Here is a 26711-nt window from a genome sequence, read left to right as displayed (position 1 = left end):
CACTACTTAAAAAAAAGAAAGAAAAAGACAACTATCATATGATCTCCCTGATATGAGGAAGTGGAGATGCAACATGGGGGGGGTGTTAAGGGGGTAGAAGAAGAATAAATGAAACAAGATGGGATTGGGAGGGAGACAAACCATAAGTGACTCTTAATCTCACAGAACAAACTGAGGGTTGCTGGGGGGAGGGGGGTTGGGAGAGGGTGGTGGGGTTATGGACATTGGGGAGGGTATGTGCTATGGTGAGTGCTGGGAAGTGTGTAAACCTGGCGATTCACAGACCTATGCCCCTGGGGATAAAAATATATGTTTATAAAAAATAAAAAATTTAAAAAAAAGAAAATGTTTGTTTTCTCTAATTACAAAAGAAACATACTGAATATAAAAATCTAAATATTATAGATATGGATAGATTAGAAAGAGGAAGTCTCCCATAATTACACCTCTAGAAATAACTGTTTCCAACAATCTATACAGTCTAGGATAAACTCTTCCAGAACACAGGCATATACACACACATCCATGCACATATATTGCATTTTGGTTTTTTCATTTAATACTATATCTAGTACCTCTATTCATGTCAATATGAAATGCTGTTATCTTTTATAATAGCAATCAAGAAAGAATTTATATATGTAATCTAAAACTGAATTTTTTTTAAATTCACAGAAAAACAGACAGAATGGATTCTGGTAAGATCAAAAGCACAGAGTCTAATGTTGACCAAGAGAATGAGGGCGGAGTGGGAGGCCAAGCCTGTGGTTACTCTGTGTCTCTTCTACGTAAGGTCTAGATCTAACAGTACAGTGACTGCAGCCCTCTCACACCGGCCCACAGTGCTTGTGCAAGCTCTTTCTCACCCTGTACCAGAAATAACATATCCTCTGGTCATGCTGCATCTACAGAAATATGTGGTCAATTAGGCCAGCCATTTCCAAAGCATCGAATGAGAGAACAGCGAAGCTGCCATGCCAGCCCATCCATGTAAGAGACAGAGAGCATGTATAGGGGTTGCATGTGTCAGCCTCCGTTCAAAACATAATTGTCTCATTGTGCCATTGCTAGACAATATTTTGGCTTATTTATTTCCTCAGTTACACAAAGAGTTAGTGTTTTCTTTTATGATTAGCTTTTAAAAGATCCAAAAGAGGCACGGACTTGGGAGTCTCAGCAAATGATACAGCCTCAGTGGAAAATATCACTCATGCTCATCTCATTAGATGATCAAATTTTCTTAATCGTCTAACTACTTTTTTCCGCAGGAGTTCTCTGTAGCTTCTCATACGTATTCCCTTCCTTGCCTACCTCCACTTCAAGTGTTCACACCAAAAGGACAAACTTACCAAAAATCTTAATGCCAGTAGATAATCTAAAATTTAGAAAGATTTGGTGAAGCATCTGTTTAGGGTTACTTTACCATAAAATGCATGTAAAGGTTGAGAGAACAAGTACAAGTGAACCCCAAAGGTGAAGGGGCTTTTCATTTTCTAGGCCTTCAAGGCAGCGATGGCTGCAGAGGCTTCTTCTCTTTCAATGTCTTGTTCTCTTCTTCTCCCGCTGAAATTCTTGAATGCTGATCTTCAAGACACCCGAGGAACAAGACAGGTGGGAAGACTGGCGTGGTCTCTATACACACTCATCTTTCAATTGAAATCTCCCACCCACTCACCTTCACTCAGATCCAGCTTTTCCCTTCTTACCCAAACTTCAGTCCTTGCCTCTGTCATATTTAGGATTCTAAGGCTCAGGAAAGCAAGACTTTGAAAAGCCATAGAAAATGTGGGAAAGGGAAATTGACATTGGGGAGGGTATGTGCTATGGTGAGTGCTGTGAACTGTGTAAGACTAACGAATCACAGACCCTTACCCCTAAAACAAATAATGTATTATACGTTAATATAAAAATAATTTTTTTAAAATGGGGCGCCTGGGTGGCTCAGTGGGTTAAAGCCTCTGCCTTTGGCTCGGGTCATGGTCCAAGGGTCCTGGGATCGAGCCCCGCATCAGGCTCTCTGCTCGGCAAGGAGCCTGCTTCCTCCTCTCTCTCTCTTTCTGCCTGCCTCTCTGCTTACTTGTGATCTCTCTCTGTCAAATAAAAATAAAATATAAAAAATAATTTTAAAAAAATGAGAAAAGGGAATGTTTGTCTTATAAACCTCCATACTGGCAAAAGAAAAAGGATTGGGGCTGGCTTTTGAGATTCAATCAATAGTTTATGACGCATGTTTATATTACGCATGAAGTGCTAGCTATCAAATTAATTACAAAGGGTGCAGGACCCTTAAGAGCCCTTATTTAGAATAAGTTTCTCTTTCCAGCAGAAAAAAAGGTTGAGAATACTGATGGAGAAATTTAGAAGGGACTGGGATGGCCATGGCAGATGATGCTGACAACATGAATATACAGACAAATTGTATGTGAAAGAGAATCGTTAGCCAAACCCTATCTAAAATAAGGGGGAAATTATACTAGTATTCATAATTCATGTCTTGAAACCCTCCCAAAGCAAAAAGAGTATGATAAGGAGAGATCTATTATGACAATGATTTTTTTTAAGCAAGTGAATCTTTACAAATCATTTAAAATAGACAAGCCAATAGGGGTGCCTGGGTGGCTCAGTTGGTTAAGCATCAGACTCTTGATTTCGGCTCAGGTCCTGATCTCAGGGTTGTGAGTTCAAGCCTCGTGTCAGGCTCTGCACTAAACATAGAGACTGGTTGGGATCCTTTTTCTCCTCCCTCTGCCCACGCAGCCCCCCACCCCCACCACATACACTTTCTCTCTTAAAAAAAAAAAATAGACAAGCCAATAATACCAGCTAAGACTTAATATCCACAGATTCTATTATGATGTGCCAAGTAGTAAACTAGGTGCTTTACACATATATGTGTGTGATTTACTTTCATATATACATATAACCTCTCAGCTGCCCTCTGAGGGCAGCACATTCACTAATTTGCCAGATCACACAGGAAGAAGCTAAGCCTAAAACAGGAGATCATGCTTTTAACCATATCACACTATTATTTGCTACTTTTTATTTGTTCTCAAGTATTTCCCATTCATTTTATATACTTGTTATTTAATCATTCGGATTCATGAAGTTTAACTCCTTTTTTTGTTTTAGATCATTTTTTTGTGTTACAAAAACAAAAATAAATCCAAGCAGGTAATGAAATAATCATATTGTTTTAAGTTTCTCATCCCGGGTTCTCTGTCCTAGAATTTAGTAAACAGTTCAAGGTTAGATTGCTTCAACCCTTCTTCTGGATGCTATGACATCTCCATCTTTTAACCATGTTTCTCTAGTTCAGCTTGTAACTGACTGGAGACGTCATCCTTTATGTTGTCATCATTCTAATTATCCTCCCAGATGTGTGCATCTTCATCTTCATCTAAACCAGCCCGTCTTCCTTGAGGAACTCCTCAAACTCATTGTCTGCCTCTAAGAGACCCAAGTCTACCCAAGCTGCTTTTTCTCAGACATGGCGACCCTTGGCACCAAAAACCTCTCAGGTCAAGATGAAATCTGGAGCTCTCACTTTTCTTCATTGAAGCCACCAAATCCCCTGCCGCCTCTGGGCATAAAGTTTAACCCCTGTTTACATATGATATAAATAGTCTTTTCTCTCTTTTCTTTTCCTAGTATATCTGGTTCACACAAATACCTACACGATAAAGCCGTTTCAATCACATTTTTCAAAAACCTAAAAAGTCAGATAATACAGATTTTGTAGCTAGTTTCAGAAATCTTAGATAAAAATTACAACTGACTTAAGAGAACAACCAACAAAAATAGACATCACAACACAAAAACAAGTACAAAGGACTAAAGCAAAAATATAACCATACATCCATATGCAACCTGTTTATTCTAATGTCTCCTGTGTCTCACCTACTCTGAGTTTCCTACCTCTATAGCACAATGGCCAATATTATTCATAGACAAGTCATTGGTTCCCTGAGTTATTGGGCTATGTCCCTTCCTAGGACAGAACCCTGTTTGCCCCACACAAACATGGTAATACACATCCGGGTATTCATACCCAAATCTCCCCATCACAAACCACCCCTTTTTTAGCCTTTCTTTTTCTTGCCCCCTACCTTTTTTTTTTTTTACATTTTTGTTTCCTTTCTTTTTCTTTACATCTTTACTATCATGCTTCAAGAAACTACGTTCCTAAACATGCATAAGATCCTGAGCATATTTTCAACACATAATAAAATTCAGACCTTTTTATTTGTCAAAAAAAACATACATCATATATCTTAATCTCCTCTTATTCCCTTTTTACGTACTAAAATTATAAATAGTTTAAACTTTCTAGTTTGCTTGAAGGTGGTGTCCTTGAAGGTTAGGTCACAAGATGAAAACTTCTAATACTGGATTGGAATATAAAGACAATCACATATGGGAAAGGATCTTCTTCTTACTTCCTGACCTGGTTTTCCCTAACTCTGGCTATGTCTGTCCACTAATCCCTCTTTCCTTAACTATCTGGGAGATAAAAAGCAAACAAATAAACAACAACAAAAAAAATCAAAACTCATAATGGCAAGATCAACTGAAGAAAGCAGTGATGGGAACATACATAACCTCTTCTTCCCTCCAATAACCCAGCAGGCGGCCTGACCTGGTATTTGCCACCCTACTTGTACACACAAATTTTTACTTGCTAGGTCAACTGTATTTAAACTGAAATATGGCAACTATATAAAATAATAAAATGGAGAGCATTTTTAGATTCCGACAAAGTCAAAGTTCATGGGGTTGCTCTCTTGATAGCTGTAATTGAAGTCAGAGAGCCTAAAGAGAAAATAAGAAAAAAATCACTACATGGGCTGAATAATTCATATTGAAATCAGAAACATCAGATGAGGGCTGTAAGACACATCAATAGCTTAAAATGATCTCAAGTGAACAATCTGTGCCATTCTCCTTCTCTAGTCCCTGGGGGGTAAAAAAAGCCAAAAAAAAAAAAAAGAGCTCTGAAGTCTTTTAAAGAGACTGTTATTCCATTAATTATTTGAGGCAGTTTTTGTTTCACTGGAATTAATTAACATGACCCTTCTTCTTTAAGCTCCAGCTGCATCTGATGTCACTGTGCTATGGCAAGGAAGAATGAAAGCCAGAGGAACTGAGTTGACTAAAGTGAAAAGCGTGCCCAAAAGCACTTGCAGGGCTCTTCTTGAGACCGTGTTGGTCTATATATCGACCACATTCTAAATAAACTCAATCTATATAATTTCATAGTTATAAAACCTTAATTGCTGCCCAACAGTGGACATTTTCAAGCTGGAATCATATATAGTGGTAACTCTCCATCTGTTTCACCCACATATTTTAAAATAATTTGGACTCTACTCATTCAGATTTATTAAATTTCACCATAGTCTGTGACAGTTAACTTACAAAATCCTGAAAAAACAACCAATAGACAAACAAGCCAAATAAGAATACAGGAGATCGGAGTGCCTGGGTGACTCAGTGGGTTAAAGCCTCTGCCTGGGTGACTCAGTGGGTTAAAGCCTCTGCCTTCAGCCTAGGTCACAATCCCAGGACCCTGGGATCAAGCCCCACATCGGGCTCTCTGCTCAGAGGGGAGCCTGCTTCCTCTTCTCTCTCTGCCTGCCTCTCTGCCTGCTTGTGATCTCTGTCTGCCATATAAACAAATAAAATCTTTAAAAAAAAAAATAAAAAGAATACAGGAGATGATTAACCTTATGAACATTATTATTTTAAGAATCTAGGTTTAATATGCAGAATGGTACAGATCACAACTAAGTCTTACAGATCTGCTAAATTGATAATGACTTAAATGTCCTCAACAGATAGATTTTCATCAACTCAGAGAACACATCCCAATCCTTGTTCTCACCAGGTAAGCTGCACATGACAGGTTTTGTCCCGATCCTTGTTAAACACACCACATTGGAGGCTCCAGCTCCAAAGACAAACTGGATCTCAAACTCCAGCAGGCAGTGATAGAAAAGGAAATTCCGTATGGTCCACTGATTATTCTAGGACTAAGGCACTGTTCCTGACACAGAAAACCCTTGGACCAACAAGGTGCTACCTCTGCCCCAGGGGACTGGATATCTTGAGAACTGGGCCCCTAAGGATCCCTGGTCAATATCCCAAACATTTAAGAAAGAAGCTCATTCTAAGACACATTTAATTATGGTATTTGTAAACCAAGGGGACTTAACTGAAATACATTAACCAAAAGACTACTTTTCAGAGCTTTTAAGAGCTCAATCTAATGTCTCAGAGATTGTTTCCCACATTACTTCTCTTGATTGAGTAAATATGTTTTTTCTTGAATAACAACCTTTGCTATACTTCTTCTCCCTTTAACCTAAACCAATATTTTCATTTCTACAGTCAACAGTTTCTGAGTAACTTGTCTATCCTGCCATTAAATATGGATGTAGAGGCTTAACAAATCCTGAATGGCTTTTATTATCAGGGATAGTCTCCTTGATTAACAAGAAAAAGCAACTATATCAATGTGTAGATTACATTACAATTCATCCCACCTATGATATGGCTTCCAAAATTCTGTCAGAGGAAGGGAGCTAAACTACAGCTTGATTCACCTAGCCCACTGACTAATAACCTGAATCTGTCTACATCCATACTCCAGAGAACTTCTTCCAGTGGGATGTTGTGGCTGGCACACTCTGAGATCTCAAACATTTAAGAATTTATTCCTGAGTGCTTTGATATTCCTGTGGGTTTGGGGTTTGTTTTTCTTTCTTTCTTTTTTTTTTTTTTTTTTAGTCCTTTTAAACTCTTACAATAAGAATAATCCCCTTAACATTGAAATGATAATCACCAAGTTTTTGTACCAATATTGTTATGTAGGAAAATGAGATGTTCTGTTAATTAAAATCAAATTCACTAACTACTATTGATTTCTTTTTAAAGGAACACACAAAGGCTTTTGGTTCTCTTCAATTTAAATGTAAACTGTCAAAAAACTGGAAATTACCACAGTGGACTGGTTGACTAATATATGACTGACTTATGCAATATAAAATTCTGAATCCATTAAAAAGATACTGTAGAAGAGTATGTATTGGCATGGAAAATGTTCATAATATACTACTTTGAGAAAAAAAATCTTGCTACAGAATAGTATGCACAAAATAAACCATTTTGTTGGAGAAAATACACATAGGGGAAAAATAGAAGGACATACATCAAAATATTAAGAATATGTGAGCACAAGGAAATTACATGCAATTCTCTTTGGTATTTCTGAATTCTCCAAAGATTTGAACTGAATATTTATTATTTTTATAGTTTTTAAAAAGAAAATTTTAAAAGGAAAATAGTTCCCAAAGTAATTTTGCAAGTCATTTCTTATACTATTTCACATCTATTATTAGTAAAGGTAATGGAACATCTTTCACCATAGAAGATTCTCAATTTAGTCTTAATATAAGAGAGGCAGTTTTTCCAGTTGCCTTTAAAAATAGCAAAAAGATTTACTGGGTCACTTCCATGTGCCAGGTTTTCTCACATATTCTATTAAAAGCAGAACATTAAGGATAGCCAGGGGAAAAATGGCCCACAATGTATCTACAGTAATATAGTCTTATAATTTTAAAAAGACTCACCACCACCACCACCACTGAACAAATAGTTTAAAACAGCTAACTTTTACTGAGCATTTATTAGTTGGGGGATTCTGATAAGAGGGAAATATGGCAGACAAAGTCCAAGTCAAGGAAAGCTAGAAGACAGGCTCAAGGAGCAAGGTTGGTTCTATGTCCCATAGTGGAATTCCACAGAACATGTGCAACAGAATCCTTCAAGGGATTGGTTAAAAAATGCAAATTCCTGGGGCTCCCAAACCTACTGACTCAGAGTCTCTGGAAGCAAGACTCAGGAATTTACTTTTTCTTATTTATTTATTTATTTATTTATTTCTTGTTGGTGGGGGGCGGGGTGCAGAGGGAGTGAGAGAGAGGGAAATTCAAGCAGACTCCCCGCTGAGCACGGAGCCCGACCTGGGGCTCAATCATACAACCCTGAGATCATGACATGAGCAGAAATCAAGAGTCTGATGCTTAACTGAGTGCATCACCCAGGTGCCCTTCAGAAATTTACATTTTAGACATGAACAGACATTTCTGCAAAGAAGACATCCAGATGGCCAACAGACACATGAAAAAGTGCTCCATATCACTCGGCATCAGGGAAATACAAATCAAAACCACAATGAGATACCACCTCACACCAGTCAGAATGGCTAAAATTAACAAGTCAGGAAATGACAGATGCTGGCGAGGATGCGGAGAAAGGGGAACCCTCCTACACTGTTGGTGGGAATGCAAGCTGGTGCAACCACTCTGGAAAACAGCATGGAGGTTCCTCAAAATGTTGAAAATAGAACTACCCTATGACCCAGCAATTGCACTGCTGGGTATTTACCCTAAAGATACAAACGTAGTGATCCGAAGGGGCACATGCACCCGAATGTTTATAGCAGCAATGTCTACAATAGCCAAACTATGGAAAGAACCTAGATGTCCATCAACAGACGAATGGATAAAGAAGATGTGGTATATATACACAATGGAATACTATGCAGCCATCAAAAGAAATGAAATCTTGCCATTTGCGACGACGTGGATAGAACTAGAGGGTATCATGCTTAGCGAAATAAGTCAATCGGAGAAAGGCAACTATTATATGATCTCCCTGATATGAGGGAGAGGAGATGTAACATGGGGGTTAAGGGGGTAGGAGAAGAGTAAATGAAGCAAGATGGGATTGGGAGGGAGATAAACCATAAGTGACTCTTAATCTCACAAAACAAACTGAGGGTTGCTGGGGGGAGGGGGGTTGGGGGGGTGGGGTTATTATGGACATTGGGGAGGGTATGTGCTATGGTGAGTGCTGGGAAGTGTGTAAACCTGGCGATTCACAGACCTGTACCCCTGGGGGAAAAAAATATATTATATGTTTATAAAAAATAAAATTAAAAAAAAAAAGAAATTTACATTTTAAAATTATAGATGATTGCTACATATAAAGTCTGGGGAAACCCATGTTGTGAAAGATCAAGCCAAGAGAATGGGGTTAGAAAAAGATCAAGAGTCTTAAATGTCAAGACAAGGAATGAGTTGATTCTACAGTAGATAAATAGGGCAGGGGATAAGGGGCTATGGACCAGCCAGAAATTTTAAGCTGGAGAGAGCAGTGTGTTAAGATCTGTGTTTTGGCTCAGTACTGCTCACTACAGTCTGAGGTGAAAAAGACAATTGGAAGTACTGGAGAATTCAGGAAAGTGATCTATAATGATGCATTAAAACTGGCCAAGAGAATGGTTGCCACCCTGGTACCAAAAAGGGAGGTGAAAGAAAGAAGCTCATGAAGACTTATTGTTGAATAAATAAGATGACTTGAATGCTGAAATTTTTTTAATTTTTTTTTAATAATTTTTTTTTTAATCTGACAGACAGAGATCACAAGTAGGCAAGAGAGGCAGGCAGAGAGAGAGGGTGGGGGAAGCAGGCTCCCCGCTGAGCTGGGAGCCCGATGCGGAGCTCGATCCCAGGACCCTGAGATCACGACCTGAGCCCAAGGCAGAGGCTTAACCCACTGAGCCACCCAGGCACCCCTTGAATGCTGAAATGTTAAAGCCAAAAATTACAGATATGAAGAGGAAGAGCTGGAGAAAATTTTCCAATGGTACTTTAATGCCTTCTAGTTCATTCATTCATTCAATCATGGAGGTGTTACTCACTATGTACTAAACACTAGTCCACATGCTAGGTAAAAAAACATGAAAACTACAGAATTACACACTTTAAATGGATGAATTATAATGTATGTGGAATGATCTCTCAATGAAGTTGTTACTGAAACAAAACAAATGTGAGATTTCCCCCGTCCTCGGGAGAAAAACATCTGCAATGCAGTGTTGTGTCAGGACAGATGTAGACAGAGTGTTCTGTAAGAATACTCTGGAACATCTTAGACAGACTAGGACCTGAAAGACATAATTCATGAACAAACAGTGGAGAAAAGCCAGGTACGGGGAATGCAGCAAAGCAGGAAGAAGGCAACCTGGAGAGCTCTTGACTTAAAGTGAAGACCTGAATGCCAGGACTGAAAATGAGACAGGAGACTGGCCCAGGGTGAAGGCAGATAAGGAAAAGGCCAGTGTATCATGGCCTCACTGTTCTAGGTGTGGTCCTCAATCTGGCAACACGGGTTTCACCTAGAAGTTGTTAGAAAGTCTTGCGGCCCCATCACAGACCTACATCAGAACCTCCATTTTGACAAGACTCCTAGGTGATTTCAGATGGACACAAAACTTTGGAAAGCACTACACTAATATATTTATTCTCAAGACAATCCTATAGGGAATTACTGAGGAATTTAAGTCAGAGAGTGGCATGATCAGATATGCTCCTTACATAAAGATCACTCTGGTAACAGAACAAAAAACAGATTATAGAAGGTAAGACCAAAAATTGCTTATGGTCTTGTTACAGGATCCAATGAAGAAAGAAAAAGGGTCCAAACAAAATAAGGATAGTACCAGGAAATGGTAAGTGATGGGCGGGGGGGTGGAGGCAGGGGCGGGGTGGGGGGAGGCGCTGTTTGGCTGAAGTGGGAAATCAAGACAATTTTAAGGAGAACAAGGAGGCCAGAAACAGAGATCTGGAAGCCATCAACACAGGTTCATACCTAACTTTTCAGGAGCAGATCAGACCACAGTGGGAGGGAGGGTAGGTGAAGGGCAGAACCTAGGAGCACCAATATCCAGGAGGTTAGAGGAGGCAGCTGAGTTTATGAAGAAGACCAAGTGGTCAGAGAGAAAGAACAATAGTTATAACCAAAGAGCAGCAATAACAAGAGCCAACAGTTAAGTCTGTAGTATGCATCAGTTACCATTCTACGCATTTTTATATATATTAAAAAATTTAGTCACCATTAAAACCACATGTGCTGAGTATTATTATCCTTATTAAAAAATGAGGAAATTTGAGGCACAGGAAAGTAAAGCAGTTTGGTCAAGGTCACACAGAAAGCAAAGAGCAAATCCAGGATTCAAACCCTAATGCAAACACTAAGTAAAGAGTCCATGCTTGACAGCTGGAATACACTGTGTCTCTTCCAGGCACTGGGAGAGGCGGAAGCCAAGGACAGAAACAGTTGTAACCAAGTTCTCAGAACAGCGTCTGGTCCACAGTGAGACATGGGTAAACACTAACCATTATTATTTGATCATTGTACTGCTATGGAGTTGTGCGTTTACGCAAGCCTTGGTTCTTAGAAGAAAACAAATGACAACTAAGAAGGTAAAAATCAAGGTTTTCATAGAGAAAGAAAGAAAAGAAACTTCCAACTTCTACTTGGTTTCCTATAGCTTCAATATCTAAGTTTCCACACCATCAACTTTTGACCACAATTGTGGCTACCAGTCCTTAAGCAGGCTGTGGTACACAGCAATGACTCACAGGCCCCCCACAAGCCACTAGATACCTTCTGAGTGTTATAAAGATTCCATTCCAGGGTGCTATCTTTAACACTGGGTATATTTTGCTCCATTCTACTTGCTTTACAGCAGGTAATTGACGCTGAAGGTCTCTCAGGTTCTTGACTATCCCCTGAAAACACACTCAACCTCTGACCACTCCCAACAAATGGTAATTTGTTCTAATTAGGAGCACATGTTGTCTACAATAAAACGATAACATATTTCCAGGTAATTTCCAAGTTACAATTGTATTTTGTTTATGCCCTTAAGACAATGGCTTAATGGTTGGTTTAATTCTTTCTAATTCAATAATTCTATCTGGCCCAGATTTCCCCCAAGTCAAGGAGAAACAATGAATAACAGTAACAATGAGGAAAATGGTCAAGAAAAGGAAATAGTTTAGCTTTCCAAAAGGTTAGGTTTTTGAAGTAAATTTATATATTTCTATCTAAGAGCATTTCTCAAAACACGATAAAGGCACTGGATGGCAGAAAGCATCTCACATAAGTGGGACATCTGGTCATCCTAGCCCTGAAGCAATGTACATAAAAAATGCTATTTTTAAAATGAAATAAATGTGAATACCCTACCCCAGCATAAATGTAAGTATCAACACTTGTCAAAGAGACTTGGAATATAAAATTGACTAAAACTAATTCAAAGATTTATGTACAAAGATGCTCACCATATTATCTATCTTATAATAGTGAAAATGCCCAGCAGTAAATAAATTATGGTACATCCAGGTGATGGAATATTATCCAACCACTAAAAATATTCTCAATGAATGTTTAATAATATAAAAATTCTTACAATATATATTAAGTTTAAAAAATCATAAAAATTACTGTATCAATATAGATGAAAGACTTAAGGAAATAAATTAATAATTAACAATTATTATCTCTGGGTAGTATTAGTTTATTTCTAATTTTCTTTTTTTAATTTTCTTCCTTTATATGTTTCTGTATTTTCAAAATTGTCTGAGATGTATGATTTCTCTAAGCAGAAAAAAAATTACCAAAAAGTTTTTTTTTTTTTAGTTTTTTTTTTCCTTAAGATTGTATTCACTTTTCTCACAGAGAGACACAGCGAGAGAGGGAACACAAGCATGGAGAATGGGGGAGGGAGAACGAGGCCCCCTGCTGAGCAGGGAGCCCAATGGAGGTCTATATTCTAGAGCCCTGGGATCATGACCGGAGCCTAAGGCAGACGCTGAACGACTGAACCACCCAGGCACCCCTAAAAGTTTTTTCCAAAAAATTTGTTTCTATTTCTAACTCTTTCCCACTTTTTCTTACCCTAGTCTAAGCCTTAAGGTCTAGGGCAGAGGTTCTCGAGTGGGGCAGAGTGGGGCCAGATTTGACACCCCCCCCACCCCGGGGATATTTGGCAATGTCTGTAGACCATATGGACTGGTTATTACAACTGGGGGTGAGAGATGTTACTGGTTCTCGCAGATAAAGTTTAAGGATTTGGCTAAAAATCCTACAATACATAGGAAAAGCCCACAGAAAGGAAGGATTATCTAGCTACTATGGCAATAGCACAGAAGTTGAGAAATTTTGGTCTAAGATGAAAAAATATTAGTAAAAACAGGAAGAATGGGTTAAAAATACAAAATTAACTCTAGTGGGTTTAACTTTTTACTTCTATACTAAGATATATATAGATATAGATAGTTAGATATAGATATAGATATAGATATATATAGAAAGAGACAGAACTATCTATCTATTCTGACTTGATAAACATTTAATCCAGGTTTTGACCCAAATTCTATATTAAAATACAGATGTCTTGATTTTATGAAAAACATCTCCAGGTCTTCTGTTCCCAGCATGAGCATGACGCTTGTCAAATTAGAAGTAAGATTTTTCTCAGCTTGAGCATATAGAGACCAATTCTGGGTAAAAGTTTTTTAAGGACTGCTACAAAAATGTTTTAAAGTGAGGTCATATCCTTAAAGAAATAGCTGGTCCCCTTATTGTATATACTCCAGTATATACAAAATGAAATATGCAAAACTAAGCTTTAACTAGTCTAGTCTAAAGTGTAGTCTAACACAAGAATGTTTCTTTAAAACATATAGATACTCTGATACACAGAAAATAATTTATGTAAACTCATGAGAAATTACTTCCTATTGTGATGTCAGATTCAGGGAGTGGTAAAGCAAAAGTACAAGGATTTAAGGAAATGAAGTTCCCTCCTTAATCTAATAAGTCACTAAATAACAATTCACTTCATAAGAATTTATTTTATCCCATTTTAGGGGTGTGTGTGTGTGCACATGCACACGCGTGTGTATTGGGTATAACAAAGCACAACAGAGCATTTGGGTGAGTAGATTAAATAAAGGAGTAGGGTGTCTAGGAGCAGACAACAATGTAGAAGGCAAGAAAGCAGAAAAAGGGGTGCCTGGGTGGCTCAGTGGGTTAAAGCCTCTGCCTTCGGCTCAGGTCATGATCTCAGGATCCTGGGATCAAGCCCCGCATCCGGCTCTCTGCTCAGCAGGGAGCCTGCTTCCCTCTCTCTCTCTGCCTGCCTCTCTGCCTACTTGTGATCTGTGTCTGTCAAATAAATAAATAAAATCTTTAAAAAAAAAAAAGCAGAAAAAGAACACTGGAAATGAATAAAACAGGAATAACAAATTTTACAACTTATCTGTAGATGGAAATGGGGGAAAAGAATAATGTATTCAAACAAAAACATGAAGGAAATGAGGGGAAATAAAACACTGAGGATATATGGCAGAAAAAGATCAGAACAGAAGAAGACATAGGGTGCATAACCCCCTGATCAAGACTAAATGAAAAATACTTTTCAGGGGCGCCTGGGTGGCTCAGTGGGTTAAAGCCTCTGCCTTCGGCTCAGGTCCTGATCCCAGGGTCCTGGGATCAAGCCCCACATCGGGCTCTCTGCTCGGCAGGGAGCCTGCTTCCCCCTCCCTCTCTCTCTGCCTGCCTCTCTGCCTACTTGTGATCTCTGTCTGTCAAATAAATAAATAAATAAATAAATAAATAAATAAATAATACTTTTTCAAATCTTCAATCTCTGATATGATTTCAGTAACATTTGTTTATATGGATTCTCATTGGCTCTTTTTTAAATTCAAAATGATTCTATGGGGGCACCTGGGTGGCTCAGTGGGTTAAGTTGCTGCCTTCAGCTTAGGTCATGATGTCAGGGTCCTGGGATCAAGTCCTGCATCAGGCTCTCTGCTCAGCAGGGAGCCTGCTTCCCCCTATCTCTCTGCCTGCCTCTCTGTCTACTTGTGATCTCTCTCTGTCAAATAAATAAAGAAAATCTTAAAAAAAAAAAAAGAAAAAATGATTCTATGGTTTGCGGGAGCGGGGGAGGGAGACATTTCTAATGTCCTCCTCGTCATGCAAAAGGAGGGGCAGAATTCAATTGCTTTGTATTTTTGGTAACTTATTCGTGGTGGATATTAACTATTCTTTCTGATGGGCAACAGCTTTCAGCCACCCCACCAGGTCTGAGTGGAGCTATCAATTATGATGTCCTGTCCTCTGCCTGGTCTTTGAGATGAGCTTGACTATGCATAATATCCCCATCCCCCCTTACACAGCACAGTGAAAGGAGAGGGCACATGACCCCTAGCAAAGGCAACCAGAGTTCTTTTACCAGACTTCCTCCAGGCCCAGAACTGGAAGATCATGTGATCTGCAGGTGCCACTGACCATCTTTTTCACCATGAAAAGAGCTGTCATGCGGATGAAACCAATGGTAGACAGCACAATTTGACATGAAAGCCAGTGACAGAGAGCCTCAGATACCATTTTTTGGCCTTGAATCCATGGGCCTGGGCGTCCAGGTCATAGAGGCAAATAAAATCGTTTTTAGCTTTGAGTTGTGTTTGTTACTTCCAACTGAAACAGCTCTGGCTGGTAAACTGCTTAACACTGTCAAAGAGATGTTTGTTAAGTTGGTATCTCAGAACTCTGAGGCATGAATTATCCAGACCGTTTTTTAAAAAATCTATTACATCTTAGCTGTCAGCATAACTTGAGGTAATAAGTTTCATAAATATAAACTTAATGTTTAAAGAAGAAATTCATTTTAAATGACACATTTATTTTAAGATCTAACAAGTATCCCTAGTGAGGTCTGATGTTACAAACTTGTTATTCTTGATGTTAAATACTTCCCCAATTTCCACCTTCACCTTTTTAAATTAAAGAGTTCTGCCTTTCTAATCTACCTACTTTACTGCCACAATCATTTTATTTCTCCCATTCTGAAATTCCCCTAGTTTCAGTGTGTTTTTATCAAGAAGTAGAAACCCCAACCATCCACAGAGGATTCCTGGCCAGGAAAATGAAAGTTTGTTTTGTTTTATTTTGTTTGTTTTCTTTTTAAAGGAGATAGTTTATTGACTATACTGCAAAAAGGGAGCAGCAGGCAGAATAGCAAAGGAGAGGCTGTCTGATGAAAAAATGCAAGTTTCTGTATGAGTGACTAAGGAGAGACAAAACTTATCTTTTTAGTGTCCAGCCTCCCTCCAGTTCAGTAATGTATTCATGTTTTTGGCCACAGCAGCACATTGGGCCAAAAGTTGTAGATAGATGTACTTCCCCCTGGATTTTAACCAAGTTTGGAGCCATTATTTTGAAACCAAAACATAATCATACCATCCCTAAATTCCACAATTGGCAAAAAGCCTCTATTGTACAAGGAGATGTTTAATGCTAATGGCTGCTGGTTTAGGGAACTTCCAGCTGAGGAGGGCCTCGAAGAGAAAGGGAGAAAAAGCCAGGGATAAGTTTCTGCAGCTTAAAAATCTGTTACCACCACAAACCCAGAATGACATTACAATCAAGGTAGATGGAACGGGACAATTGACCAAAGGGCATTTTAGCACACTAAGGACCTAAGGACCCAAGGCATCAAAGGCAGACACAGGGGTAAGCATGCGAAGTAAAGATGAAATAAACCACCTAAATACCTCCGCCACCCACTCTCACCTCCCACTGTCAATGAAACTCCACAGGAACGACACCCTAGCTCAGTTTTCTACATTAAGTATCTCTACTGGTTGGGTTAAGGTGAAACCACAACATATATTTTAAAAACAGACAAATAATTCTTCCTGCTGTCCCAATGGGTAAGCACAACTCTAATAAACTGGATTTTATTTTAAAAATTATCGTTTTAGGGGCGCCTGGGTGGCTCAGTGGGTTAAAGCCTCTGCCTTCGGCTCAGGTCATGATCCCAGGGTCCTGGGATCGAGCCCCGCATCAGGCTCTCTGCTCCGCGGAGAGCCTGCTTCCTCCTTTCTCTCTCTGCCTGCCTCTCTGCCTACTTGTGATCTCTTCCAAATAAATAAATTTTAAAAAAATCTAAAAAAAAAAAATTATCATTTTAGGGGCGCCTGGGTGGCTCAGTGGGTTAAGCCTCTGCCTTCGGCTCAGGTCATGATCTCAGGGTCCTGGGATAGAGAACTGCATCGGGCTCTCTGCTCAGCGGGAAGCCTGCTTCCCCCTCTCTCTCTGCCTGCTTCTCAGCCTACTTGTGATCTCTGTCAAATAAATAAAATATTTTTTAAAAATTATCATTTTAGCTATACAAAGAATAAACTGGGAAAGAGAAGAAGTTTAGCACAAGAAACTCCTGAGGATGATGAAAATGTTCTATATCTTGCTTATGGTAGTAGTTACATGACAGAATATATTTGTCAAAACCCACTGAACTAGGGGCACCTCAGTCGTTAAGCGTCTGACTTCAACTCAGGTCATGATCCCAGGGTCCTGGAATCGAAACCCGCACTGGGCTCCCTGCTCAGTGGGAGGCCTGCTTCTCCCTCTCCCACTGCCCCTGCTTGTGTTTCCTCTCTCGCTCTCTGCCAAATAAATAAATAAAATCTTAAAAAAGCAAAACTAGTATGGTACTTTGCCCCAGAGACAGGATTCAAAAAAAAAAAACAACTTGCTGAACTACACAGTTGAAATGAGTGGATTTTATTACATATAAAATATTACCTCACTAAGTTTATTATAGAGAGAGACAGCTGGAAGGAAAGGAGAAGACAAACTCCCCAGGGAGACAAATGCTAAAGGTCTGGAAAGACACTACGGGAAGAAGACATGCTATCTGGGGATGGAATGGGGGAGTGGGGTTGCCCACATGATGTTCTACCTAGGGCCAGGCCTTATTCCATAGATCACCCAGGAGTTTCTACTTCTGAGAATTTCTTACACTTCATTAGGAACTGCCGAAAGTGGAAACAAATAAATCAGTCTATCCTCCAGTGGGCCATGTGCCCCTAGATTCTCCCAATGGAGGTGAAATCCATTATAAAGTTAAAAACGAAGAAGCTAAATTACCTTCTGAGATAAGATGTAAGGTAAGAGGGGTTTTCCCTCCTCTCCCACACTTTCCTATAGTGCCCCCACCACCCTGCCCCAACCCTTTGGAGGTTGTAGCTAAATCCCAGCAACCCCATTCACAGACCCTCTTCCAGAGTTTCCCTCCTTTGAACAGTTAAAAGCACCAGGAAGATTTAAAATGTTTTTCTGGTGGCCTCATGAAAATTAAAACCTCTTTGTACTCTTTTAGCCACTGGGCAATATACCAGACATTCACACTTCAAGAGACAGTAACAAATTTCAAGAAAGTCATGAGCTTTCTTCTTTGCTCAAGCAGTCTGAAGTATTTCTGAGTAGCTTACAAGTTCCACAGTCCACAAAAATTCATGGTGTAATGGGAATTAACTTCCAGTTTCCAAAGCTAGAGCTACTGGTGTTAACTTACACTATTCCCTCTCCTTCCCACCCTATATCTCATCCATCATAGAGACCTGTCTCCCAAGTTGGTCCCCTTCCTTCCCTTACCATCTGCCTGTGCCTCAGTCTACCAGACAATCATTTCCTATTCTGTTTCCTGCAACAGTTTCTTTGGTTTCCCTTGGCTCCCAGCTCTCCTCTCTGTTACTCATCCTGTTCAACCTGCCTGAAAACGTGCTTACTTGTTTAATCACTTCTTTATACCCTATTTCACTCCTACAAGGAGACTAGTCATGCCAAACCATTATTTACAGGAGACAGACTATTAGGGACATCAGGAGGAAATACAGACAGAAGAAGCATGACAGGATACTTGAGTAAATCAAATGTACTTACTAAACCCCAAATCTGGCACATGATCAGACATGAGGTTTCTGTCCTGCTTTCAGATGTCGAAAGTAGTCTCAAAAATGTACTTTCAAGACGAAAATGTAAGAATTTCCAGGATTGGTGGTAAAGGGGAAGAGGCACAGAACATAAAACAGGAACTTTCCCAGAAAAAATCTAGGCTTCAGTAGGTATGAAGGAATATGGTAGGAAAGGAAGAGTACAGATATACAATCTATTGGTCTAAACTGCTATCTCATCTAGGGAAGTTTACATGGCTTCTCAAGCAGGGGTTTTGGAAGTTTTTGTACAGTTACAAAACTCAGCATCCTGATGCACATTGGGACTCCTAATTAAACAACTTCAGGTAATCTTGGCCATTCTGTAGTATTTTCGGTGTTATCCATGTTTGGGAAGTTCATTGAGGAGGACTATCATTCCAATTCTCCTCCACAAATGCTGAATCCTCTGAAGTTACTGAAAGCATCTATGGGTGACATTATGATTCAGATAGCCCAACTGGCAAGTCAAGACTAGCAAATATTTTCAAAATCAGAAGCAGTGAGATATCTTAGCCACTTTCAGTTCTTTTGGGAACAAGCCAGGTGGATCTAAAAACAAATTGACCCACAACTCTGTGAATATACTAAAAACCACTGAACTATAAACTTTAAGTTGGGAACGGCATGGTATGTAAATTACATCTTAATAAAGCCTTTACTTTAAAAACCAACAAACATTTTAACCAAAATGTTAGTTTCCAGAAATGTTATATCCTAGGAACCTAGTTATTGCCCTTAAAATGTTTATACTGCTGGAAAAATTTACAAAATGGAAGCCCTGATAAATTACTGTGACAAAACCATTATCATTTTAGCTACAAATAAACTGAATGGTCTCTTTCCTTTCACGGTAATGGGAGCTGATCTGTATCACTCATCAAAATCTGCTCTGAATGACATTTTTTAAAAGGGTACTTTTCGGATTTAACTACTATGTTGAATACCATAATTATGACACGTCACTAATACATCTTTCCTTGTAATCTACTCCAGAACTTCCTTCCCCATAATCCTCTGTGAGGAAAAAAGTCCTTGTGTTTATCCATTGATTTAACTTCTAATGATTTCCCTCTTCCTCTAGTAATCACTACCCAAGCTTTTACCTCTGGAATCATTCCAACCTTCCCCATGTCCCAACCCACTCCCTAATTTCTACTTAGAAATATCACACCAGCTGTCTGCCTGCTGTGGAGGTAACAACAGGTTATTTATGCTCCCAGATATTCAAAGTAGGTCAAGAATATAAAAAACAGACTGTGAGTCCTTTGAGGGAAAGGGCTGTGTCTTATTCATTGTTAGAACCTCTCAATATTAAGGGGAGTACCTAGCACCCGGGAGGTGCTCAAAAAATATTTTGACCCACCATTAAGCGAAGGCCCATTCACAAAAAGAATTAAGTCAACAAATAGCCAAGACACTAGAATATACTTGGACATAAATGTATTTAAAAGGCAATTTAAGCTCAACTTACTCTTGATGTCTAAACCAGCCTGTCTTTACAATGACTAGAAGGTGAATTTTAAGAGTGTGTGATGAAGCTATGACCAAAAGCCAAAACCTTGAAATTTAAAAATCATACTATTTTTTTAAATTTTATTTATTTATTTGACAGAGAGAGATCACAAGTAGGCAGAGCAGCAGGCAGAGAGAGAGAGAGGAAAGCAGGCTCCGAGCAGAGAGCCTGATGCGGGGCTTGATACCAGGACCCTGAGATCATGACCTGTGCCGAACGCAGAGGCTTAACCCACTGAGCCACCCAGGTGCCCCTAAAAATCATAGTATTTTTTTAAAAAAATTTTTTCTGAAAAATTATCTTGGGAGAAAAAAGCTGATTCAAGACCAAGAGCAATTTATTATCCAATCAATCTCTAGTTAAGCAGTCTACAATTAGACAGCTCAGGAAGGGACTCATCACTGTGCACAGTGTAGAATGGAGGGCTATACAAAGTAACTAAGGAATGTTTACACACCTGTATCTCTTCATAGGAAAATGCCTCTGATATTTCTCAGTACCCACTTCATACCATCATTATGAGGATTAAATGAGTTAATATTTGTAACGCACTTAGAGTAGTACCTGGCACATAGTTAGCACTGTATTAATGTTTATTAATAAAGTAGCCAAATCAGTTTCCAATTACATTCATTCATACATTAGAGACCTACAATGCCTAAGAAAATTACCAGGTTTAGGGGCGCCTGGCTGACTCAGTGGGTTAAAGCCTCTGCCTTCAACTCAGGTCATGATCCCAGGGTCCTGGGATGGAGCCCCACATCAGGCTCTCTGCTCCGCAGGGAGCCTGCTTCCCTTCCTCTCTCTCTCTCTCTCTGCCTGCCTCCCAGCCTACTTGTGATCTCTGTCTATCAAATAAATAAATAAAATCTTAAAAAAGAAAGAAAGAAAGAAAGAAAGAAAGAAAGAAAGAAAGAAAGAAAGGAAGGAAATTACCAGGTTTAGAGAGAAGTTCCAATTGTGCAGTATTTTAAGTCTGTGGCTAGAAAGGCGTCCTAGAGAATGTTTTATGTAAACTCGTCTTATGGTAAAATTAATCCTATACCCATTTCTTGAGAAATTCATGGGTTACAAAAGCTTTCCCATCTAATTCCTAGGTTTGATCCTCACAAGAGCCTTGAAAGATGCAGAGCAGGTATAATTAACTCCACTTACAGATAAGAGACAACTGAACAAAAGAAGTTAAGTGACTCGCCCAAGGTCATACAGTAAGTGAAAAAGTCCTGGGCTAGAATCCAGGTCTCTTGATGGCAGGTCCACACTTCTAAAAACATGCTGCAACTTGGGTCCTGGGCTTACTGGGGTCACATTTGGAAATAATGATTCTAAGATCCTAAATGGAGATTCTGCAGCTAACACGAACTTGGAAAGTTAAGCCCATTCTGTTAACTGGAACTAAAGGTAATTAATAGTTGGCAAAACACCTACGTACAGTGAGTTATAGTATAAAGTGCCATGACGACACACATTCACAGAGCACCACACACTGCCCAAGCCAAATGTTCAGAAGTCTTCAAAGGGACAGTTCTCCAAAATAGGCCATTCGTGCAAAGATTAGCAGACCCAGAAAATACGAATGTCGGTGTAAGAGAGAAAAGGCTGCCACTGTCCTTTACACTAAACCCTGAAGGAAAGGCTCGCCCCAGCGGACGGGGAAGGCATGGAGTATAACAAGGCTCGGAAGGATTACACGTAGGTAGCAACTCCCGGGGACGAACGAGAGCCGACCATCCCAGCCCGTGAATCATCTCGCATCCAGCCGGCTGCGTCCTCCCCAGGGGCTCGCCACCCCCGGGAAGCCATCTGAAACGCGGCGGCTGAAGGTGAGAAGCGGCTGGCGGCCGTGTGCAGGGTTCCCAACAGCCGCACGGAAAGGCTGGCTGGTGGCAGAAGCGGCACCGCATACCAGCACAAGGCGTCATTCCAAGCGCCCGTGCCCACGGGAGGGACCATCTCATCCCGCCGATCGAGCATCTCCCGCGGCCAGGATTTCTCCCAAACCCAGCCGGCGGGCCGGGCAGCCCTGACCCAGGCCCTCTTCTCAGTCGGAAACCCGCCGAGCCGCCCGCCTGGGGAGCGGGGCAGCGGCCCCAGAGGCCCCCCGAGGCAGGCCGCCCTCCGCCGCCGTCGCCCGAAAGAGGAAGGCGCCTCTGCGGCAGGCGGGCCGGGCGGGGGATTTCGAAACACGGGGGACCGGGCTGCTGCGGCCGCCGGGCCCTCGCGCCCCCGCCCCGCCCCGCCCCAGCCTGACAGCCGGCGGCGCCCGGCCGCGCGGCCCCCTCCCCACGGCGCCGCCCGCCTCACCTTTGTGTAGAGCTCGGACGCGGCCATGGCGGGGCCCCGCGGCGCCGACGCCCCCCGCCTGAGCGGAGGCCGCACCGAGCCTGGGCGGCCGCCCGCGCCGACTAGGAAGCGCCCAGGCAGCCGCCGGCAGGGAGCAGGGCAGGGCCGGGCGGGGCGGGGCGGGGACGCCGGGCGGGGCGGGGCGGGGCGCCTTAGGCGCGGGCGGCCCGCGGGGGCCTGGCCATCACTGCCCCGCGCGCCGCGAGCAGGCGCGAGCGCTCCGCGTGCCCGGGGTCCTCGCAGTCGCCGCCGCAGCCGCCTGGGCGGCCGGTGATGCTGCCGCCGCTGCTGCCGCCGCCGCCGCCGCCGCCCTGTGCATTGTGGGAGCGGGAGGAGGCTGCGCTCCGGCGCTACCCCCGCGGCTGCCCCCGGCGCTCGCCAGCGCACGCGGCCTCCCCTCGGCGGTCGGCCCCGAGCATCCTCCGCCTGACCGCGTGCGCGGCCGCCGCCGAGGCCCCGAAGCCCGCCCCCGACCTCTCTTCCGCGGCACACCTGCCCGGGGGGCGCGTCACACCCCGGGCGCCCCTCTCCCCTAAGCGAGCCCTGGACTGCGCAGTACGGCCCAGCCACCGAGAGGCGCGACGATAGCTGGTGGCACTGCGCGTGTCCAGGTAAACCACTGGGAGTCTCCAGCTGCTTTTCCTCTTCTTCTGAGCATTTCTAGGGAAAGGGTTTGGGAGGAGGCGTCTTCCAAGTCAACAGAACAACCTAGAACTCCAGAAGAATCCTGTTAGGAGCAGCGGTCTGGGAGCTGGGCAGGGAGGACCAGTAATCTGAGATAGAAGATCACCAAGTTCACCCCAAAAACCTGGGCATCTGAAACAAGATGCCCCTAGGGGGAAACCTAGGTGCCCATCTCTCCTAGACCTATATGTCTGCAAACGTATACCACTACCCTTCTGCCCCAGTCTTCTACCTCCTCCTCTTCTGAGTGATGATCGATTCCATGGTGCCATGGAAGCTATCCAGAAGCCACCCAAAAATTGCAGAGGACTTTTGTGGAAAGTCCATACTGCAAATGAATTCTGTAGATTACGCAACTGCCTTCGGCTCAGGTCATGATCTCAGGGTCCTGGGATCGGATCGAGTCAAGCGGTGGGCTCCCTGCTCAGTGGGGAGTCTGCCTCGCCCTCTCTCTCTCCCCCTCATACCTCTCCTCCCTGCTCATGCTCTCTCTCTCAAATAAATAAAATCTTAAAAAAAAAAAAAAAGAAAGAAAGAAAGAAAGAAAAGGTCAAAGTTGTCTCAGGAGTGGCATTCAATCTGCTCACCCTTATCCTTACACATCAAGCACAAGAATGTGGTCTTTCCACCTCTGACCCCATACTATCTTCACCTTCTACCTGCTCTGCACCTGCCATACTTTCACTCCTGATTGACTAAACTCCTTGCTTTGTTCATCCTAGCCTCTTACTTCTTTGAACTCTCAAGTGCCTTTCCTGGCAATCTGGGATGGTTTCTATCAAGACCATGTTTCAACACTGGCCCCTTGGTTGTGTGTGTATCCAGCATGTGTATGTGAAAGAAGACCATCGCTGGGGGGGTGGGGACACTTGGCACCAGTCCTCACTCCCTGGAATTTAAGCCTGTCCTCCTCTTGCTCACTGCCCACAATCCCCTCAGAGATGCCATTGGTAATGGCTACAGAGTCCAAAGACCCAGAGTTCTCTCTGTTCCCTCCAATTCTAAAATCACATCTCTTTCATGTTTTGGGGTCCCACCCCTTCTTTGTCCAGACATAAAAAGGGGAAATGTGCAGCTATGACCAGTACAACAAAAGAACACTGGATTAAGATTTTAGAGGCTTGAATTCTACCTCTTATAATTTCTTCAAGCCTTATGTAAGGTGGTAACCACTGCTTTCTCACCCTCAGATAATTCTTACCTCTCAGGACTGTTGGGAAATGCTGGTGAACGAGTTTAGGGCATACACCCCAGGGTATACTGCTTTGGCATAGAGTTTGGAGGACTTGAAAAACAGCAAATACAAGAAAAAAAAAACACTTTGATTTCCTTCTCTTTTTTAAAAGCAGGAAATGAAAGATGTCTTCCCTATACCAGAAGGAAAGTAACATTGTTATCATCAAGGAGAAGCTGAGATCAAAAGAATTCTGTACCAACAGACATTCGTTAAAATAATTCTTATCTTCCCTTCTCCTGCCCGCATAGTTTAGTCACTTTTCCACAATTGCCTCTCTTTGTTTGACCCAATGTACAAGCAAGCAGATTTTGTCATTTCTCTGGGTATTCATTTCATTATGAATGTTCCTGTGTCACAATAAAACAATATAAATATATATGTCGCTTCTCCTTTTAATCTATCTTTGTCAGTTTAATTTTCAGACCAAGCCAGGGACCTTTAGAGAGTTAAGGAAAACTTTTACTTCCCCTACTTGGACAAAAAGTTTTTAAAAAATGTTTTATGGATATTAGTGTCTTTTTTTTTTTTTTTTTTGGACCAGAAGAAAACATTGGAGGATAAAAAAGTAGGCCATAGTAGGAGAAAAGTAGTAAGGATGAAGAAGAGGAGAAGGATTCTCTACCCTTGACTTGACTTTACCTCATTCAGAAAAAGAATAGACTTAAAAAATAAACCAAGGGACACCGGGGTGGCTCAGTCATTAAGCGTCTGCCTTCAGCTCAGGTCATGATCCTAGAGTCCTGGGATCGAGCCCCACATCGGCTCCCTGCTCGGCAGGAAGCCTGCTTCTCCCTCTCCCACTCTCCCTGATTGTGTTCCTTCTCTCACTGTGTCTCTCTCTGTCAAATAAATAAATAAAATCTTAAAAACACACACACACAACAACAACAAAGTGACAAGGAACCCTGATGGCTGCCTCCCTTACCTTAACCATGTATATTCACAGTCGCAAGCAATTCGTCATTAGTGAAGTATGAAAACCAGCAATAGTTACAACTCTCCAGGATTTAGGATGTCCCCCTCCCAAAAAGTAGCCAGATGTCATTGTATATTTTAAGTCAATAAAGTTCTCAATTATCACTTTATAATTGGGAAAATTTTCATGTAGGTTATCTTCAAATAAAAACGATGTCCAAGATAATGTGAAAAATCCCTCTCCTCCAAAGCATTCATGGGTATTTTTTTTGTAACCAATATTGAGAGTTTTGATGTGCCAGAAACTGTTTTGCATGCTGAGGATTTATGAATGAACAATACAGATAAAATCTCTGACCTCATGGAGCTTACATTCTAATCAGGGAGACAATTATAAAGGTAGAAGTTAAAGATGACAAGCATTCATTTGCTGGGGCTGCCGCAATAAGTACCACACACTATGGCTTAAACTGTGATGTGCCGTATAATCTGGAGGCTAGAAGTCTCAGATCAAAGTGTTGGCACTGTTGGTTTCTTCTGGAAGATGGGAGGGAGACTCTGTTCCAGGCCTCTTTCCTACATCCGAATTGTTTTCTAACAATCTTTGGCATTCATTGGATTCTGTTGCCCGCCCCAGTCTTGGTCTTTGTCTTCCCCTGGCATTCTCCCTGTGTGCATGTGTGCCTGTGTCTAAATATCACCCTTTCTCATATATGTGTGTCTGCGTGTGTGTGTGTGGCGCACGTACATATATATATGTATATATATATATATATTTTTTTTTTTAAGATTTTATTTATTGGGGTACCTGGGTGGCTCAGTGGGTTAAGCCTCTGCCTTCGGCTCAGGTCATGATCTCAGGGTCTTGGGATCGAGTCCCACATCAGGCTCTCTGCTTGGAAGAGAGCCTGCTTCCTCCCCTCTCTCTCTGTCAAATAAATAAACAAAATCTTTAAAAAAAAAAGATTTTATTTATTTATGACAGAGAGATAGCAAGAGAGAGAACACAAGCACGGGGGATCTAGAAAGGGAGAAGCAGGCTCCCCAGTGAGCAAGGAGCCCAACATGGGGCTCGATCCCGGGACACTGTGATTATGACCTGAGCCGAAGGCAGACGCCCAACGGCTGAGCCACCGAGGCACCCATAAATTTTGCTCTTTTAAAAGGATACAGTCATGTTGGATTAGGGCCACCCTAATGACCTCATTCTAACATGATCATCTACAAAGACCTTATTTCCAATTAAGGTTTCATTCACAGGTACTGGGGGTAGGAAGGATTTAAGCATCTTTTGGGGATGAAGAGGGGGACACAA

At 41.6% G+C, this 26711-nt stretch overlaps 1 protein-coding gene across 7 annotated transcripts in view; it reads right to left on the bottom strand.

Annotated features, from left to right (window-relative positions):
* Positions 1-22647, bottom strand: part of MYO5A (myosin VA) — a 185942-nt gene extending 163295 nt beyond the window's left edge. For all 7 annotated transcript variants that reach the window (XM_032856449.1, XM_032856451.1, XM_032856452.1 and 4 more), the window contains exon 1: positions 22522-22647. In XM_032856449.1, coding sequence (XP_032712340.1) covers positions 22522-22548 — 27 coding nt within the window. In that variant the 5' untranslated portion in view covers positions 22549-22647. The remainder of the gene's footprint in view (positions 1-22521) is intronic.
* Between the last annotated feature and the right edge of the window lie 4064 nt (positions 22648-26711).

This window comes from Lontra canadensis, unplaced genomic scaffold (genome assembly GCF_010015895.1).
Source record: "Lontra canadensis isolate GAN:19392208 unplaced genomic scaffold, GSC_riverotter_1.0 scaffold12, whole genome shotgun sequence".
Taxonomy (NCBI): domain Eukaryota; kingdom Metazoa; phylum Chordata; class Mammalia; order Carnivora; family Mustelidae; genus Lontra; species Lontra canadensis.
The sequence above is the reverse complement of the archived record's forward strand: the minus strand, read 5'-3'. Positions and strand labels throughout refer to the sequence as shown.